This window comes from Delphinus delphis, chromosome 16 (genome assembly GCF_949987515.2).
Source record: "Delphinus delphis chromosome 16, mDelDel1.2, whole genome shotgun sequence".
Taxonomy (NCBI): domain Eukaryota; kingdom Metazoa; phylum Chordata; class Mammalia; order Artiodactyla; family Delphinidae; genus Delphinus; species Delphinus delphis.
In genome coordinates, this window is record NC_082698.1 from 80523502 (window position 1) to 80541398 (window position 17897).

General features: G+C 42.7%; 1 protein-coding gene across 3 annotated transcripts in view; it reads right to left on the reverse strand.

Annotated features, from left to right (window-relative positions):
* The window catches only part of NTPCR (nucleoside-triphosphatase, cancer-related), a 39248-nt gene extending 22551 nt beyond the window's left edge, over window positions 1–16697 (reverse strand). For all 3 annotated transcript variants that reach the window (XM_060035061.1, XM_060035060.1, XM_060035059.1), the window contains exons 1-3: window positions 16533–16697; window positions 10456–10624; window positions 9884–9980 (exon numbers count right to left, since the gene is read on the reverse strand). In XM_060035061.1, coding sequence (XP_059891044.1) covers window positions 9884–9980; window positions 10456–10624; window positions 16533–16566 — 300 coding nt within the window. In that variant the 5' untranslated portion in view covers window positions 16567–16697. The remainder of the gene's footprint in view (window positions 1–9883; window positions 9981–10455; window positions 10625–16532) is intronic.
* Window positions 16698–17897: the final 1200 nt, after the last annotated feature.

The window sequence follows — 17897 nt, forward strand, 5'->3', positions numbered from 1 at the left end:
CAAGCGTGTGGGTTTTCAGTGGGTATTCTGGTTCTAGCTCATTATCCCTTCCACGGATCTTTATCAAAAATGACACTGCTCAGCCTAAAAAATAAGGCTTTGAGTAGACGTCTCTTGTTCTTCACAACCTTATAATCTGCTGTTATCGTTTTGTGTGAGTAGGAGATACACCGGGAACCAACAAAATGTTAAATCCTATACTGCATCAAATTCTAATAAAGCATTCAAGGTGGCTGTCAAAAAGACCATTATGCAAAAGGCCAGCGTTATCCTAACAGCCTTGATCATTAGAAAACTGAAAAAGCAATCTTAATTACAGCAGCATCAGAAAATACAAAAGATCTATGAATAACCTTACAAAAAATTTTTTAAAAGAAACGGAAAGAGAGAGAGATTCTGTTTTGGCTGTAGAGAATGAAGACTGTCTGGAAGATGAGGATGTTCTTTATATTATAATAACTACATTTTTGTTAAATTCCAGTCACTTCATACAAGACTTTTTGTAACAGATTACAGTTCATACCAGTACTGCTGCTTATAAGCTGTTTGTCGTTGGGCAAATTACTTTCTATTCTATGCCTCAGTTTCCTCATCTGTAAAACAGGAAAACAGTGACAGTGTTGTCCTGAGGATTAAATGAGTTAGTGTCTGAAGCATAATTTGAACTCAGTAACTGTTTACCACCATCATTACTATTATCACCAACATTGCCACAATTTGGAAGAACAAGCAAACAAGAACGGATAAGACATTGTTTTGAAGAAGAGTAATACAAGTAATTACCAGAGTACTGATGCAAGCATCAAACAGATCAACGAAAGAGAACAGACAACCCTAAAACATTATACACACACAGGTATTTTTTTAATATAATAAATGCAGCATAATAAACTAATGAGAAATGAGTTATTAACAGACGGTTTTGGAAAACCAGCTAAGTATTTGGAAGAAAATCAATTGAGAGTCTCATTGAATATTACATTCCAGATAAATCCAGATGGATTAAAAAAATGTCAAAAAAAAAAAGCACACAGAAGAAGAAACATATAGGTAAAAAATTTTATATTAACTTGGAATAGGAACAGACTTTCTCAATATTAAAAAAGAAAAAAAAAGGAAATCACCAAAGCGACAAACTGAGAAAGAGAATCAATAAAAATAAAAAAAGTTATTTACCTTATAAAAGATCTCTTTAAGCTAAAAGAAAAAAATGCGGAAATGAACAAACAACTTAGATTCTTAAAAATACCCAATAAATAACTGAAAAACTTTTAACCTCATTAGTACTTTAAAAAGATAAATCAAAGCAAAGCAACGTGTTTTAGTATCAAAAGTCAGTATAGTGCTCAGTGTTGGCAGAAGTGCAGCAAGAGAAACACACATGCACATGGCAGGGGGTGCAAAGTGACACAACTGTCACACACACACAGCAACACCCTGGAAATTCACACCCCTCCACCCCGTATTCCACCCGTAGGTCCCCCACAGGGAGACAGTCACGGCTGGATTAAGGATGATCCACAAAGAGGGCTTCCTGCAAAGTTACCTGCAACAGTGATAAATAAATTCAATGTCCGACACTGAGGGAGTAACAGTTAAATCAGAGATGGAAATCCATACCACCATATATTATGCAATCATTAAAGTATCACAGTTGTTGTTGTTGTTTTTTTGCCACACCGCACCGCTTGTGGGATCTTAGTTCCCTGACCGGGGATTGAACCCATGCCTCCTGCAGTGGAATCATGGAGTCCTAACCACTGGACCGCCAGGGAATTCCCAAAGTATCACAGTTTTGAAGATTATCATGTTGTGAGACCATTCCCATGTCACTCAATTGTATTAAATGAAAAAGCCCAAACCTATAAAACTATATTTGGCATTTTCCCCAATTTTGGATGACTATAGTAAAGAAACGAGGTATAGAAAAAGGGCAGAAACAAAATATGCTAAAAGTGGTTAACTCAGTGATAAGACTGAGTTATCCATATTTTCTTTTCTTATTTTATACTTTTTACATATTTTCTACCTTAAGTATGTAGAACTTCAATACTCAAGAAAACAGTAAATGTTGTCAAATGAGGGAAGACGTAGCCATGGAATGAAAAGAAAAATCAACAATAGTAAAGTCTACAAGGGCTTTCTAAAAGCCTTACTGAGTCTAGAATGTTTACCATCTATTCTGTGTCGATTTCCCATGTGCCCATGGTGGTGGGCTGGCCTCCACTCCTGCCTGGGGAAGAGCAGCAAGAGCCCCACAGCAGGCTGGCTTCTGCCTGGCCTCAGGCTGCTGCTTTTTGGCTCCCAGACCCATTCTTACTCCCCAACCCACAGGCATGGCCCTGCTGGCCCAAAGAATAATTTTTCTTATGTTTTTCACAGTACCTAAAAAAAACAACTCAAAATATTTTTCAACGATAGTGAAATTTCTCACACATAGGAAGCACTTAATAGATATTCCTTAACTTATTGTCAGAGTTTGTGTTTTCATATACCCTGGGCACTAGAAGCTAACCCACTGTCTGTTTAAAGGCTCTCACCTGCCTGGAGGCATAACCCTCCCAAACCTCAGACTACACTACAAAGCTACAGTCATCAAAACAGCGTAGTGTTGGCACAAAAACAGAATACGGATCAATGGAATAGAATAGAGCCCAGAAATTAAATCTACACACTTACCCAATTCCCTGGCAGTCGAGTCGTTAGGACTCCTCGCTTTCCCTGACAGGGGCCGGGGTTCAATCCCTGATCCAGGAACTAAGATCCCATAAGCCACCACCAAAAAAAAAAAAACAAAAACCCCACACACTTATGGTTAATTAATCTTCAACAAAGGAGGCAAGAATATATCAATAAAATGGGAAAAAGTCTCTTCAGCAAGTGGTGCCGGGAAAACTGGACAGCTGCATGTAAATCAATGAAGCTAGAACGCACCTTCACACCATGCACAAAAATAGACTCAAAATGGCTTAAAGACTTAAATATAAAACAAGACACCATAAAACTCCTAGAGGAGAACACAGGCAAAACATTCTATGACATAAATCATACCAATGTTTTCTTAGGTCAGTCTCCCAAGGCAATAGAAATAAACACAAAAATAAACAAATGGGACCTAATCAAACTTACAAGCTTTTGCACAGCAAAAGAAACCATAAACAAAACAAAAAAACAACCTACAGAATGGGAGAAAATATTTGCAAACAATGTGAGTGACAAGGGCTTAATTTCCAAAATATACAAACAGCTCATACAACTCAACAACAAAAAAACAAACAACCCAATCGAAAAATGGGCAGAAGACCTAAATAGACATTTCTTCAAAGACATACAGATGGCCAATAGGCACAGGAAAAGATGCTCAACATCACTAACTATTAGAGAAATACAAATCAAAACTACAGTGAGGTACTACCTCATACTGGTCAGAATGGCCATCATTAAAAAATCTGCGAATAATAAATGCCGGAAAGGGTGTGGAGAAAAGAGAATGCTGAAACACTGTTGATGGGCATGTAAGTTGGTGCAGCCACTACGGAAAACAGTATGGAGGTTCCTCAAAAAACTAAAAATAGGGCTTCCCTGGTGGCACAGTGGTTGAGAATCTGCCTGCCAATGCAGGGGACATGGGTTCGAGCCCTGGTCTGGGAAGATCCCACATGCCGCGGAGCAACTGGGCCCGTGAGCCACAATTACTAAGCCTGTGCGTCTGGAGCCTGTGCTCCGCAACAAGAGAGGCGGTGATAGTGAGAGGCCCACGCACCGCGATGAAGAGTGGACCCTGCTTGCCACAACTAGAGAAAGCCCTCGCACAGAAACAAAGACCCAACACAGCCATAAATAAATAAATAAAGCAAACTGTCAACAAGTAAAAATAAATAAACACTATTATATTTAAGGGCAGTCTATTCCTTTTAAAAAAAAAAAAAAAACTAAAAATAGAGTTACCGTATGATCCAGCAATTCCACTCCTGGGCATATATCTGGACAAAACCATAATTCAAAAAGATACATGCGGGGCTTCCCTGGTGGCACAGTGGTTGAGAGTCCGCCTGCCGATGCAGGGGACATGGGTTCGTGCCCCGGTCCGGGAAGATCCCACATGCCGCGGAGCGGCTGGGCCCATGAGCCATGGCCGCTGAGCCTGTGCGTCCAGAGCCTGTGCTCCGCAACGGGAGAGGCCACAACAGTGAGGCCTGCGTACCGCAAAAAAAAAAAAAAAAAAGATACATGCACCCCTATGTTCATAGCAGCACTATTTACAATAGCCAAGACATGGAAATAACCTGAATGTCCACTGACAGATGAATGGATAAAGAAGATGTGGTACATATACACAATGGAATATTACTCAGCCATAAAAAAAGAACGAAATAATGCCACTTGCAGCAACATGGATGGACCTAGCGATTAGCACACTAAGTGAAGTGAGTCAGAAAGACAGATACCATATGATATCACTTATATGTGGAATCTAATATACGGCACGAATGAACTTAGCTACACAACAGAAACAGACTCACAGACATAGAGAACAGACTTGTGGTTGCCAAGGGGGACAGGGGAGGAGGGGAAGGAAGAATTGGGAGTTTGGGGTTAACAGATGTAAACTATTACATAAAGGATGGATAAACAGCAAGGTCCTACTATACAAAACAGGGAACTGTATTCGATAACCTGGGATAAAACATAATGGAAAACAATGTAAAAAGAGTGTCTATATGTGTATAATGGTGCCACTTGGCTGCACAGCAGAACTTAATGCAACATTGTAACTCAACTATATTTCAATAAAAAATAAAAAAGCAACAGAAAAATAAAGGCTGTCACCGGCCTAAATGTGGTTTCTAAAACTTTCCGCTTACTTTAGTCGGTCACTCCAATTGCCAATAATAGAACCCGTCCCTCTATAATACCCTATTTTTGCTGCCTGTTACTTAAACTTTCTTTTCTTTCTTTCTTTCTTTTTTAAGTATAAAGGCAAAACACTAATTCCTTTTCCTTTCTTTGTCCCCAGTAAAATACAGGAGATGGGAGAAAAAATTCTGCTTCAGAAAAGAAACCCATGGATACGAACCTGCAGCCTGGGAAATTTTCCTACCTAGAATGTTGGAAGTCTGGGTTTGGTAATCAAAGTATAAAATATTGGAAGAGTCTGCTTTTCTTTCTTTTTTAACTAAGAAAAAAAAGCGATTCAAGTTCTTATTCCGGTCAGTACACGATTTCTTATATAATCCTGCAGATAGACGTCAAAGCCGTATGTGCACACTGCTCTCCGAGGACTGTCTGCTCTAAGCAAGGTAAGTAAAAATCAATTCTTTGGATGGATCCAGTACCCAAAGCCAGAGTCATCATCTGGAATTTGATTTGAAGTATTTCACTTGCTTCTTGAGCATTTAAGTAGAGAGGTAGGTATTTGACGGGAAAAGAACTAGAGAGAAAAATATCATGCTTCCTGACTGTTTCCGCACAAGACAACAGGCACGAGAGTCCCCAGTGCAGGGAACGAAAGTTCCTAGAGGAAGAAATCAGGAAGAAAGGTGAGGGGAGCAGGCGAGGGGGGGCGAAGCCAAGGAGCAGGTGGGCTTGGAGGGGCAGCAGCCGCTACCAACACAGTGCAACATCCCGCCAGCCCCGGGAGTCAGAAGCTGCCCTCAGCAGGCAAACCTGACCTTTCCAGCAGCCAAAGCTTTGGCACCTGCCAAAGCCCTCACCGCCCCTTTTAGCTGAGCCCTGAATGAGCAGAGAGGCCAAGATATGAGGAGCCTGCCAACCACAGAAACAGCAGTGCCAAGGGCGGAAGGCTGGGGGCCGGGCACAAGGGGAACAGGCTGAGCTGGCAGGCGGGAGATGGGGAGGACGGAGGGCAGGAGGCCCGGACAGAGCCGGCCTTCCGGGCCCCGGGGAGGACCTTGGACTCGACTGCTGGTACGACGGAGACCGCCGCAAAGTTGATAAAGAATTGCCTCTTGAGACAGGTCCATACTCTTCAATCTTCACGACAGTATTATAAATCAATGGTGTGAGTCTATAATAGATGATATAAAACCCATATTCCTTAACAGGCGCCACAAAACCCTGCATCATGGGACTCTACCCGGCTCGCCCACCGCACCTCCCCCACCTGCTCCTGCCCAGGGCCCCCGGCCTCGGTGTCTCTGCTTCTATCATCCGTGACGTTCTCCCAGACACCCCCATACAACACCCCAGGATTCCCTCCCGGAAGGGACGGTGCCCTCTGATCTTTTCATTTCATCCAAATGTCACCTCCTCAGAGCTCTTTCCTGTCACCAGATCTAAAGTCAGTTCCTCCTCCTTCTCTCACAGCACCCTGCTTTTCTTCTTGGCTGCATTTATGACAATTATACATTTATTTGTTTAATGTCTACATTTCCCACTAGAATGAGAGTTTGGGGAGAGTAGAAAACATGTTTTTTTCCTGACTGTATATCTGGGATTTGATAAATATTTGATGAATGAATGCAAAAAACAAGTAATACATAGTCAACAAAACCGAAAGTTGGTTCTTTGAAAAGAGCAACTAAATTGACAACCTTTAACTATTACTGAAGTCCATAAAGAGAGGACTTAAATAATTAAAATGCATGAAAGAAGGGAAAATACCACAGACCTTACAAAATAAAAAGGATTATAGGGGAATATATAAACAACCGTATGCCGACGAATTAGATAACTTACTATCTAATGAAACGGTCCAATAAATTACTAAAAGACACAAATTACCACAACTGATTCAACGTGAAATAAAAAAATCAGCAGACCTATAACAAATAAAGAAATTGAATTCATAATTTAAAAGATTCCTATGAAGAAAAACCCAGGCCCACATGGTTTCACTGGTGAATTCTATCAAACATTCCAAGAAAAATTAATACCAGTCTTTTACAAACTCTTCCAAAAATTAGAAGAGGAAGGAATACTGCCTAGCTCATTCTACAAGACCACAATTACCCTGATATCAAAATTAGACAAAGATACTACAAGAAAAGAGAGCTACGGTCCACATCCCTTATGAATGTAGATGCAGAAATCCTCAACAAAATACTAGCAAACAGAATCCGGCAACATATAAAAGAAATATACATATGCCATGACCAAGAGGGATTTATTTCAAGAAAACAAAGTAGGTTTAACATCCAAATACGAATGTAATATACTATATTAATATAATATAGGATAAAAATCACATAGTCACCGCTATAAATGCAGAAAAAGGATCTGACAAAACCCAACACTTCTTCACTTTAAAAAACAAATGTTAAACCACAAGCTAGAAACAGAAAGGAACATCGTCAACCTGGTGTTAGCCGTCCACAAACAACCTACCCCTAACATCATACGTGACGGCGAGGGAATGAGAGCTTTCTTCCTGAGATCAGGAACGAGACCAGGAGGTCCACTTGCGACGCTTCTATTCATCACTGAACTGAGCTTCTGGCTGAGGTGGTTAGGAAAGAAAACAAAATAAAAGGCATCCAAAGTGGACAGGAAAAAGTAAAATGATCCCCGTTTGCAGATGATATCATTTTGTAACTAGAAAATTCTAAGGAATTCATTAAAGAACTATTAGTTTGACAACTATTAGTTTGCAGGATACAAGGTCTATACACAAAAATCAACAGTATTTCTGTACATTAGTAATGAACATTCCAAAAATAAAATTAGGAAAATAATTCTATTTACAATATCATATCATATCATATCATAAGGTATAAATTTTTTAAAAAGAAGCATAAGACTTATATGCTGGAAACTACAAAACAACATGGCTGAACGAAATTAAAGACACTCTAAGTAAATAAAAAGACATGTCATTCATGTTCATGGATCTAAAGATTTAATATTGTTAAGATAGCAATACTCCCCAAATTGATTTATAGATTCAATACAATCTCTATCAAAATTCTAGCTTCAGTAATCAAACAGTGTGCTTCTGATATAAGAATAGATGGAACTGACATGAGGATAAACAGAATAGAATTGAAAATCTAAAATCAATCCTTATACTCATGGTCAATTGATTTCTAAAAGAGTGCCAAGACAATTAAATGGAAAAAGAATAGTCTTGTCAACAAATGGTTCTGAAACAACTGGATATTTATATGCAAAAGAATGACTTTCGATCCACACCTTACAACATATACAAAAATCAATTCAGAACAGACCACAGACCTAAATGCATTAGTAAAACTGTAAAACTCTTGGAAGAACACATGGGAGTTAATCTTCCTGAAACTGTGTTAGTAAAGCACCAAAAGCACAAACAACATTAAGAAAAATAGATACACTGGACTTTTCAAAAATAAGAACATTTGTGGCCTTTCCTGGTGGCCCAGTGGTTAAGACTCTGTGCTGCCACTGCAGGGGGCACGGGTTCAATCCCTGATCGGGGAAGTTTTGCATGCCGCGCCACGCGGCCAAAAAAGTTTTTAAAAAATAAATAAATAAAAACATGTGTGTCATCACATCGAGAAAGTAAAGACAACTACAGAGTTGATGAATACAGTCGTCCCTGGGCATCCGCAGGGCACTGGTTCCAGGGTCCTCCCCCACACACCGAATCCACGGATGCTCAAGTCCCTCAGATAAGATGGCACAATGGTCCCCCATATCCATGGAACCCCTGGATACGGAGAGCCAACTGTATACCTGCATATCACATCCAGATGGCCAATAAGTACATGACACGATGCTCAACATCAGTAGGTCAATAGGGAAATGCAAATGAAAACACAGTGCGACAACGCTTCACACCTACTAGAAGGGGTACAGTTACAAAGACAGTAACGATTAGCAAGGATGTGGAGAAACTGAAACCATCATCCATTGCTGGCAGGAATGTAAAACAGCACAGCTAGTTTGGAAAACACTCTAGTCATTTCCCAAAAAGTTATATATAGAACTACCTCATGACCCAGCATTTCCACTCGTAGGTATATACTCAAGAGACCTAAAAACAGATGTCTACCCAAAAACTTGGACACAATTGTTCAGGGCAGCATTATTCATAATAGCCAAAAAGTAGAAACTCATCCAAATGTTCACCAGCTGAAGAATAGATAAATAAAATAAGGTATATCCATATAATGGAATATCACACAGCCATGAAAAGGAACGAAGCACTGGTATGCACTGTGATGTGGATAAACCCCGTAAATATTATGCCAAGTGAAACAGGCTCGTCACAGAAAGACCACATATGGTATCATTCCCTTTCTAGGAAATCTCCAGAATCCTCAAATCTACAAAGAAGCAGGGTAGTGCCTGCCAGGGGCTGGGGACACAGGAATGGAGACTGCTTCATGGGTGTGGGGTTTCTTTTCGGGATGACAAAAATGTTCTAAAATTAGGCTGTGTTAATTGGTTGCACAATCCTATGAATACCTGAGAAAAAAATGAACTGTATATTTTAAATGGGTGAACTGTATGGTATGTGAATTATATCTCAATAAAGCTGTTTAAAAAAATACAGGTAATACAGTGATATAATGTGTTACGTGCTTACCATTATGTTCATATGACATTTTACCTTCCTAAATGTTTATGTGCTGTGCTGTGAAAACAGGGTTAAGATATACACAAGGGGAAAGCAGAGGAAAGACTCATCTTTGGGGACCATGGTAGCTAGGCATCAGAGCCCTCCCAATGTAAAATACTTACATATGCTGAATTTCTGTAACAAGGAGTTTACTTGTAGTTCGGAGTGACAGTAAATTATGTGGCATATCCTTACTAAGGCTCAATCAATTGAAGACTTTTAAGCTGTAAATGCAAAACTGGCCTCTCTATAAGAGCGAAAGCCAGCAATTCCCACAAGGCATGGAGAACAGACGGGCTCAAAAAACCAGAAACACGCACTCACATTCCTCAAGACAGGAAGCACCAGCTGCTCGAAGGAAGTCAGATCCACCACATACTGCCCAACACAGCACTCACGCTTTCCAGGCGGAAGCTCTGACCTGAAAGAAAAGATAGTACATCCTTTGTCGAAAGACCCCTCTACTGATTTCTGGGTTTTAGCTACTCCACTGAGCCTCTGGCCTTCTGCGTGTGCTAAACCAAACAGAAAGTGGCAGTGAGCAAAGCTGACCTGATTCCACACCCTCTCCTGAGAGCAGGGCTAACACCGGTGGGCACACCACCACCCACGGCCCGGCAGCTGCCTTCGGGGAGCTGGCACGTCACCTATCTTAGAAGAGTGACGTGAGAAACAGGGCTACGAAGTACCAAGTGAGAAGAGCTTACTACTCAGTGGAGTACGTTCTAAGTGGAATATGATATTTTCAACTTTGTTTTTTATGTGATGATTTCAACCTCTGTTTTCTTTTTCCAAGAAATCCGTAAAGGCTCAGGATTCTTCAAGATAGAAGAGATCACCTGGCTCAGCCCTGGGCCCAGGGAGAATAAAACACCACGGAAATGAAGCTGCAGTACCCAATCCCAATCCTGGATAAAGGTCCGCGGGCGCCAGACAACGTGACAACATCGAACCCTATTCTTCTTCCTCCCTGTCTGACTTCTTCTGTATAGAACCCGTCGACAGGCACGCCAGAGGACTTTAAAACTTCACTGACTTTCTGGATCAACGTTGTTTTTCCAACCCCTAAAAAAAAAAAAAAAAAAAAAAAAAGCCCATTAGGAACCACTGCTTTGCTGGAGCACAGGAATCACCAGGAGGAGAGAAACAGGCTGCAAATGGATTTTATGAATGTTAATGTCACTTAATTTTGACTGCTCCAGGTGTTAAAACTCTTGAATTTCAAGTAGAAACAAGCATAATAAAAATATGAATGGTATCTTGAAGTTTATTTTTAAATTCTGAAACAGTATTGGTTTTGTCACATACACCATCCCAGAACCAGGTGAGTGGTTTGCTGATAAAAATCTCAAGTGCAATTTACATCCTAGGAGACGAGCTTCTACTTTCTCCTAGGTTTACTCTCCTTGGGGGAGCAAACTTTTTCCCCTAGAAAGTAAAGCTGGTCAAGCTTCGGTCAAAGGCTGCATGCTTTAAGTTAGGATTTTAAGACACTCTGGACCACCATTTAACAGTGGGAACCTCACTTCAGTCCTCCACAAACTTACATTGTGTGTGTCCCGAAAGCAGGACTCTCAAATACCACGAACACCACTAGAAATGGCAGCTTTTCAACTTTTTCCACAAGAGCAATCCCATCAGGGTGGCCACCCCTTGGAGTGTCACTAAGCATTCCTTCTGCTTGCCCACAACCCCTTCCCAGATTACAGGCTGTGCACTTGCACCTGCCCAGCCTCCACACCCAGGACCCCTTCCTTTCCTTCCGGCCTGGCCCCTGGACTACTCGGATTAACTCTTGGGTGTTTACAAGTAACATAAGGATACTAATCACTGACACCGTGGAGCCAGGCCCTGGTCTCGCATGCCTCGCAAGCATTTTGTTGGTTGAATTCTCACAACCACCCTCTGAAGCAGTTACCATCCTTGTCCCTATTTTACAGATGAAGAAACTGAGGCACAGAGAGGTTAGGTAACTTGGCCACGGTTACACACCTAGGAAGGACCATACATTTTAACAGGGGCCTTCATCTGCCACCATGACTTTGTTTATAGGAGACTTGCTCCCATACAGATTAAAGTCAATGGCATCATGATTACCAAAAAAGGGGGACAAAAAGGTCTGTAACAGAGCTATTCTGAAATACAACAGGGTTGCAAATCATATTATTTCTATGGCTGCCCAGAGCCATCAGGGATCCCCAACGGGCCTTTTAACCTTCCTTGAAATAAAATACGATCTGTCATTTAAAGCATCTCTCCTCCAGACTTCATACTAGCAAACAATGGCACGTGGCCTTCTGGAACACGAGCAGCAGCCCACGCTCCCGTGACTAGGAAAGAACTATGCAGGGTCGTGACCCCAGCTCTGTCCTTTGGTAACTGCCGCTTTAGGAGTCGCTGAAGAATCTGCTTAATGAAGGCAAGCGGCCTTGAGGGATGTGTAAGCTGGGACTTTCCCGAAGGGCCATTTCTACCACAGTACACGGCAATGCCACAGCTAGGAATTCATCCTCAGCAATGAATCTGACAACGGTACAGAGACACAAGGAACCGGATGTTCACGTCAGCATTCTTCGTAATTGTGCAAAACACAGAAACAATTTAATGTTGATCTGTAATGCTGACTGTTAAATTATGGTATCATGTGTGTAATGACACAAACACACAGGAATCTCATGCAGCCATTATTAAAGAGAATACTCTTTACCTATGGAAACAGTTTACTGGTTAGCATGGAAAACAGACCACAGTGTATGAAAATAATATATGGAGAAGAAGCAGGTTAAGAAACAGCAGACAGGGCTTCCCTGGTGGCACAGTGGTTGAGAATCTGCCTGCCAATGCAGGGGACACGGGTTTGAGCCCTGGTCCAGGAAGATCCCACATGCCACGGAGCAACTAAGCCCGCGAGCCACAACTACTGAGCCTGTGTGCCACAACTACTGAAGCCCGCAAGCTCTAGGGCCTGTGCTCCGCAACGAGAAGCCACCGCAATGAGAAGCCCGTGCACCGCAATGAGGAGTAGCCCCCGTTTGCTGCAACTAGAGAAAGCCTGTGCAGCAATGAAGACTCAACGCAGCCAGAAACAATAAAATAAATAAAATAAATAAATTTAAAAAAAATAAAAAAGAAACAGCAGACACACATAGTAGTATTCTATTATATATATATGTGTGTGTGTGTATATATATATATATATATATATATATATATATACATTTTTTTTTTTTTTGCGGTACGCGGGCCTCTCACTGCTGTGGCCTCTTCCGTTGCGGAGCACAGGCTCCGGATGCGCAGGCTCAGCGGCCATGGCTCACGGGCCCAGCAGCTCCACGGCATGTGGGAATCTTCCCGGACCGGGGCACGAACCCGTGTCCCCTGCATCGGCAGGCGGACTCTCAACCACTGCGCCACCAGGGAAGCCCCATTATATTTTTTAAAGGCCACAAATAACAAATGTTGGTGAGGATGTAGAGAAAAGGGAACCCTTGTACACTATTGATGTGAATGTAAATTGATGTAGCCACTGTGGAAAACAGTATGGAGGTTCCTCAAAAAACTAAAAACAGAACTACCATATTATCCAGGAATTCCACTCCTGGGTATATACCCAAAGAAAACAAAAACACTAATTTGAAAAGATAAATGTACCCCAATGTTCATAGCAGAATTATTTACAACAGCCAAGATATGGAAATTTCCATCAACAGATGAATGGATAAAGAAGATGTGGTACATATATACAATGGAATATTACTCAGTCGTAAAAAAGATTGAAATTTTGCCATTTGCAGCAACATGGATGGACCCGAAGGTTATTACGCTTACTGAAATAAGTCAGAGAAAGACAAATACTGTATGTTATCACTTATATATGGAATCTAAAAAATAAAACAAACTAGTGAATATAACAAAAAAGAAAAATATAAAGAACAAACTAGTGGTTACCAGTGGGGAGAGGGAAGGTAGGAGGGGCAAGACAGGGAATAAACAGTTAAAAACTACTATGTATAAAATAAATAACCTGCAAGGATACACTGTACAACACAGAGAATATAGCCAATATTTTATAATAACTATAAATGGAGTATAATCTTTAAAAACTGTGAATAACTATGTTGTACACCTGAAACTTATATAATATTGTAAATCAACTATACCTCAATTTAAAAAAAAAGTGAAGTATGCATATGTTTATTGAAGAAAATCTTGAGAACACAGAAAGGTTTACAGCATTTATTTCTGTATGTTGGAAACCCATGTGATTTCACTTCTTTAAAATTTTTCTTGATTTCATTGTTTTTTTTTTGGTCTTATAGTGAGTGGTTATTACTATTAATTTAAGAAAAAACAAAGCTATTTACATTATGCAAAATACAAAATGGAGCAGCTGTAACAAAAGGGGACATTGTGGGTCCGATCTGTGAGGGAGAACATTATGAAGCAAGAGGAGGCCTTGGGCTCAAGTCCCTTTCTTCCTCTTCGGCTCTAGAAACCTTCCGGTGAATTTTTCACCTCCGTTAATTAAGCTACTACCCTAGTGTTGTCTACACTGGCTAAGAAGTGGCCTGTGTGAGAAGGAGACCCCAAGCTGAAAGGTCCACACCATGCACAGACAAGAACAGGTCAGAAAGCTCCAGAATTATGTTGGCTCTGGTTCTCCCATAAAGCTGACCCTGAAATAAAGACTCAAATACAGGCAGTTTAAATTGGGAAGCAACACCCCAAGACGACATGCTGGTAGGAAGATAATCGCATTATCAAGTAAGTTACCACTGTGGGTAGCTTAATCCCACTGGGAAATCCTAGGACACAGTTCTGGACCCAAAGCTCCGAGTTCTCCTGTCTGAGGGGTGAGGAAGTAAGGAGTTTACCTGCTCACTTCCATCTATCATGGGTCAAGGCTGCTCCTGAGGGAAGGCATTCCCTGGCCCTCAGGCCTGCCCTGTGCAGGCAGAGTGGGCTCCAGGGACCAGAGAAAGCCCTCCAGGATGGGTCAGAGGCTGTATAGTTGGAAGCTGGAAAAAATGCTAAGTGCCAAAGACACATGGGTGAGGCCCTGACAGTGTAGAAAACAAAAAGTGACCTCTTTGAGAAGATACCTTACCCGATGGTCTGAACGTGTAGAGATTGATTGGTTGATTGATTTATATTTATTTATTTTTTACACAACTTTATTGGAGTATAATTGCTTCACAATGCTGTGTTAGTTTCTGTTGTACAACAAAGTGAATCAGCTATATGCATACATATATCCCCATATCCCCTCCCTCTTGCGTCTCCCTCCCACCCTCCCTATCCCACCCCTCTAGGTGGTCACAAAGCACCGAGCTGCTCTCCCTGTGCTATGTGGCTGCTTCCCACTAGCTATCAATTTTACATTTGTGAACACGTAGAGATTTAGACCGCCGGCAGAGTTTGGGATTGGGTTGGTGAGAGAAAGAAACTAAGTCAATGAGAAAACAACATTAGACAACAACTCCAAAGAGAAAAAAAAAATTGTTCACAAAGGGAAAAGAAATGATAGATTACTCCAAGGCTCTTCTGTGATTAGCTTTTGCTAATAATACTGTAAACACTGACCACTGAGCTAATTAAAATTACAGGATAACTGCGTTATGAAGATTAGGAGGAAGAGAAGGTGAGTGGGTTTGAGGACAGGCTTAAGAGAGCTATACTGTAGGAATGAGTCTTCCAATTATGTGTATGTACATAAAACTTTTATGAAGAAGGAAACAGAAAGAAGAACCAGTATTGGCCAGGCGAGCCTCTGTCCCCACCCACCTCCGGGACGCAGCCAGGTACCATCACAATAACAAGCCACCTCTGTTATGAAACACATCGATGTCTTGGGGCCAGCCTGCTGAGAAAACTGCATTCCAAGTTTCAAATAAAGGACTGACAAATCAACTTTCAGAAGATGGTCCTTTACCTCTGGGTATCAGAAATTTCTCACAACACCTCCCTCCTCAGCACTCCCCCACTGCCTGGTAAAAATAAAATCCCAGAATCTGCAATATTAAGTTAGCCTTTGCTCCTGAAGGCTAAAAACGATAATCATTAAAATAAAGTGAAAGAGAATTTCAGGCCCAGGGTAACAATGGTTGATATCTGAACCCACAGCTAACTTGAAAACTGCAAGGAAGCTGAAGAAATCACTTTCTGCTTAGGCCCATCTTTTTTTTTTTTTTCCCCCTTAATGTATCTGATGCTGCTACAACTTTTCTGCCTCTTCTTTCAATAATGAGTTATCCACGTGCGGCATCTTGGCTTAAAAGGCATCTACGTCCTCCCCCAGACTCTCATTTGAAAGCACACTATCTCCTTTCAAAGGTGAGACCTTCACAGCCCGAGGGCTGAGGGATCTGCATTAGAAGAGACAGACGCAGACGCAGGCCCTGGGTGGGCGGTGCCCTGTAGGTACCAAAGCTCTTAACCTGCGGCCTCACTCATGGAGGGAATTCAGTGGGTCGGTGAACGTGGATGGGGAACACGGCAGCATGTTTAGTTTCACTACCCTGCAACTGAAATCCCGCTCTTCCTTTCATGATGAGTGCAGGTTAGGAGCACGTGTATCTATCGACAGAAACCACACACCTTCGATTCCACCGCGGTGGTGGTAGAGATTCTGAAATACCTTTCGTGTCCATCACAACTTCACAACTGCGGGAGTTATTACTGCTGCCGCCGCCCCTGCTATTTAATATTTAAGACCGAAGCCCGGGGGCGACCCCATCACAAGCTGGTTCCTGTTCTCCTGTAGTTGGCCTCATTTCACTTATCTGATGGACTCACAGTCACGTTTTCCGGGAAAAACACGCAGGCTTCAGACCACCAAGCGTGTAACTTACATGGGGAATTTTAGAGGCCACCGGCCGGAGCCCCTTGCCCAAAGCACCGGACCGCCCCCAGCCCGCGCACCCCTCACGTCCACCCCTCGGCCTCCCGGAGGCGCAGACCCGGGCGGGGTTACCTGGGGGTCCCGTCAGGAACACGTGCCGGGCCATACGGGTATGACCGGGTGGGGGTCACGGCCCGGGGGGGTCGGGGTCGAAGTCGCCGAACGGGGCAGGGGTCGGGGTCGCGACCCAGAGTCCGCCCCGCAACGCCGCAGTCCCCACCTCCGCCGGCCGGAAGCACCGCCCTCTCGGCCGCGCATGCGCTCTCCCCATTCAGCCTCGGCCCGCGCATGCGCCCTCCGCTCTCAGCCCCGGTCCCCGCGAGCGGCGTCCGCCCGTCTAGGGTGGGAGGATAGTGGTCCGGTCTTCTGCGCGTCCCTGTATTCCAGCCTCGGTGTTAGACTTACGTGGGGTGTTTGCGAGGAGATGTGCGTGAGAGCGTGTTACTAAACCAGTCCTGCTCCAGGTGGGCGCCGTTGCCCGAGCTCTGTTCCCGGGATGGGACCTGCGAGCTGAAATTCCCCCGGGCTGCGGGGATCAGCCCTTCTGAAGGAGCCTTGGTCCCTGGAAGCCTTCCCCAAAGAAGGAGGCTTTGCTACCGATTGGAACTATTTACCCAGTGTTGTCAGCCGTGACGGCAGAGTAGTATCAACTGGTTAAAAGTGCCTGATGCCTGGGCTCCAACTCCAGACATTCGGAGTGATTGATCTTGGGCGAGCCCTGAGCATCTCGAGCTTTTTTGCTGTTGTTGTTATTGTTGAAACTCCTCGGCAGTTTCTAAAGGCCCATCTTCAACCGTGCACATGAAGACCAATTTTCCCTTCTTGTCATCATCCGATAAATGTAAACCAACGCAAGACCCAGCTGTTGGATCTCCCTGTGCAAAGCATTAAGTGGCTTTCCCCCCCCCCTCACTTCACCACTTGAGGGGTTTCAGCCCATGAAATGAAGTGGCAATGGCTTTGGGCCAGAGTTACCTGTAAACTCTTTCAGTCTAATATGTGTACAGTTTGTCTCCTGATCGATCATCTCCGTTCAGAGAAAGCAATTTCAGTGAGTGCTCAACTTAACTGGTGTGCGCCCATCCAGGACCTCCACGGCTCCCTTTAGCCTGGATATACACCAGTCAGATGGCCTCTGTTTCTTGCTGCTTGAAAAGGAATCATCTAAAAGGCAGATTTGTACAGTCGAGCTGTCACCATCATTTCTGCAACATTTATAAGGCTGCATCACTGGTAAGGTAGCGCCTTCCACCCAGATTTCTTTCACCTCCATGCAAACTGGAATGAAGAACAGCTGATGTAGCCAAGTAAACCCACAGTAGTTTCCAAAAGAAAGAAACATGTACACAGTCATATGTACACTCTTCTTTTTATTAAAAAAAATTTATTTTAAAATGCTAACTATGTAACATTTCCATCACTGAAGCAGTTTGTAAG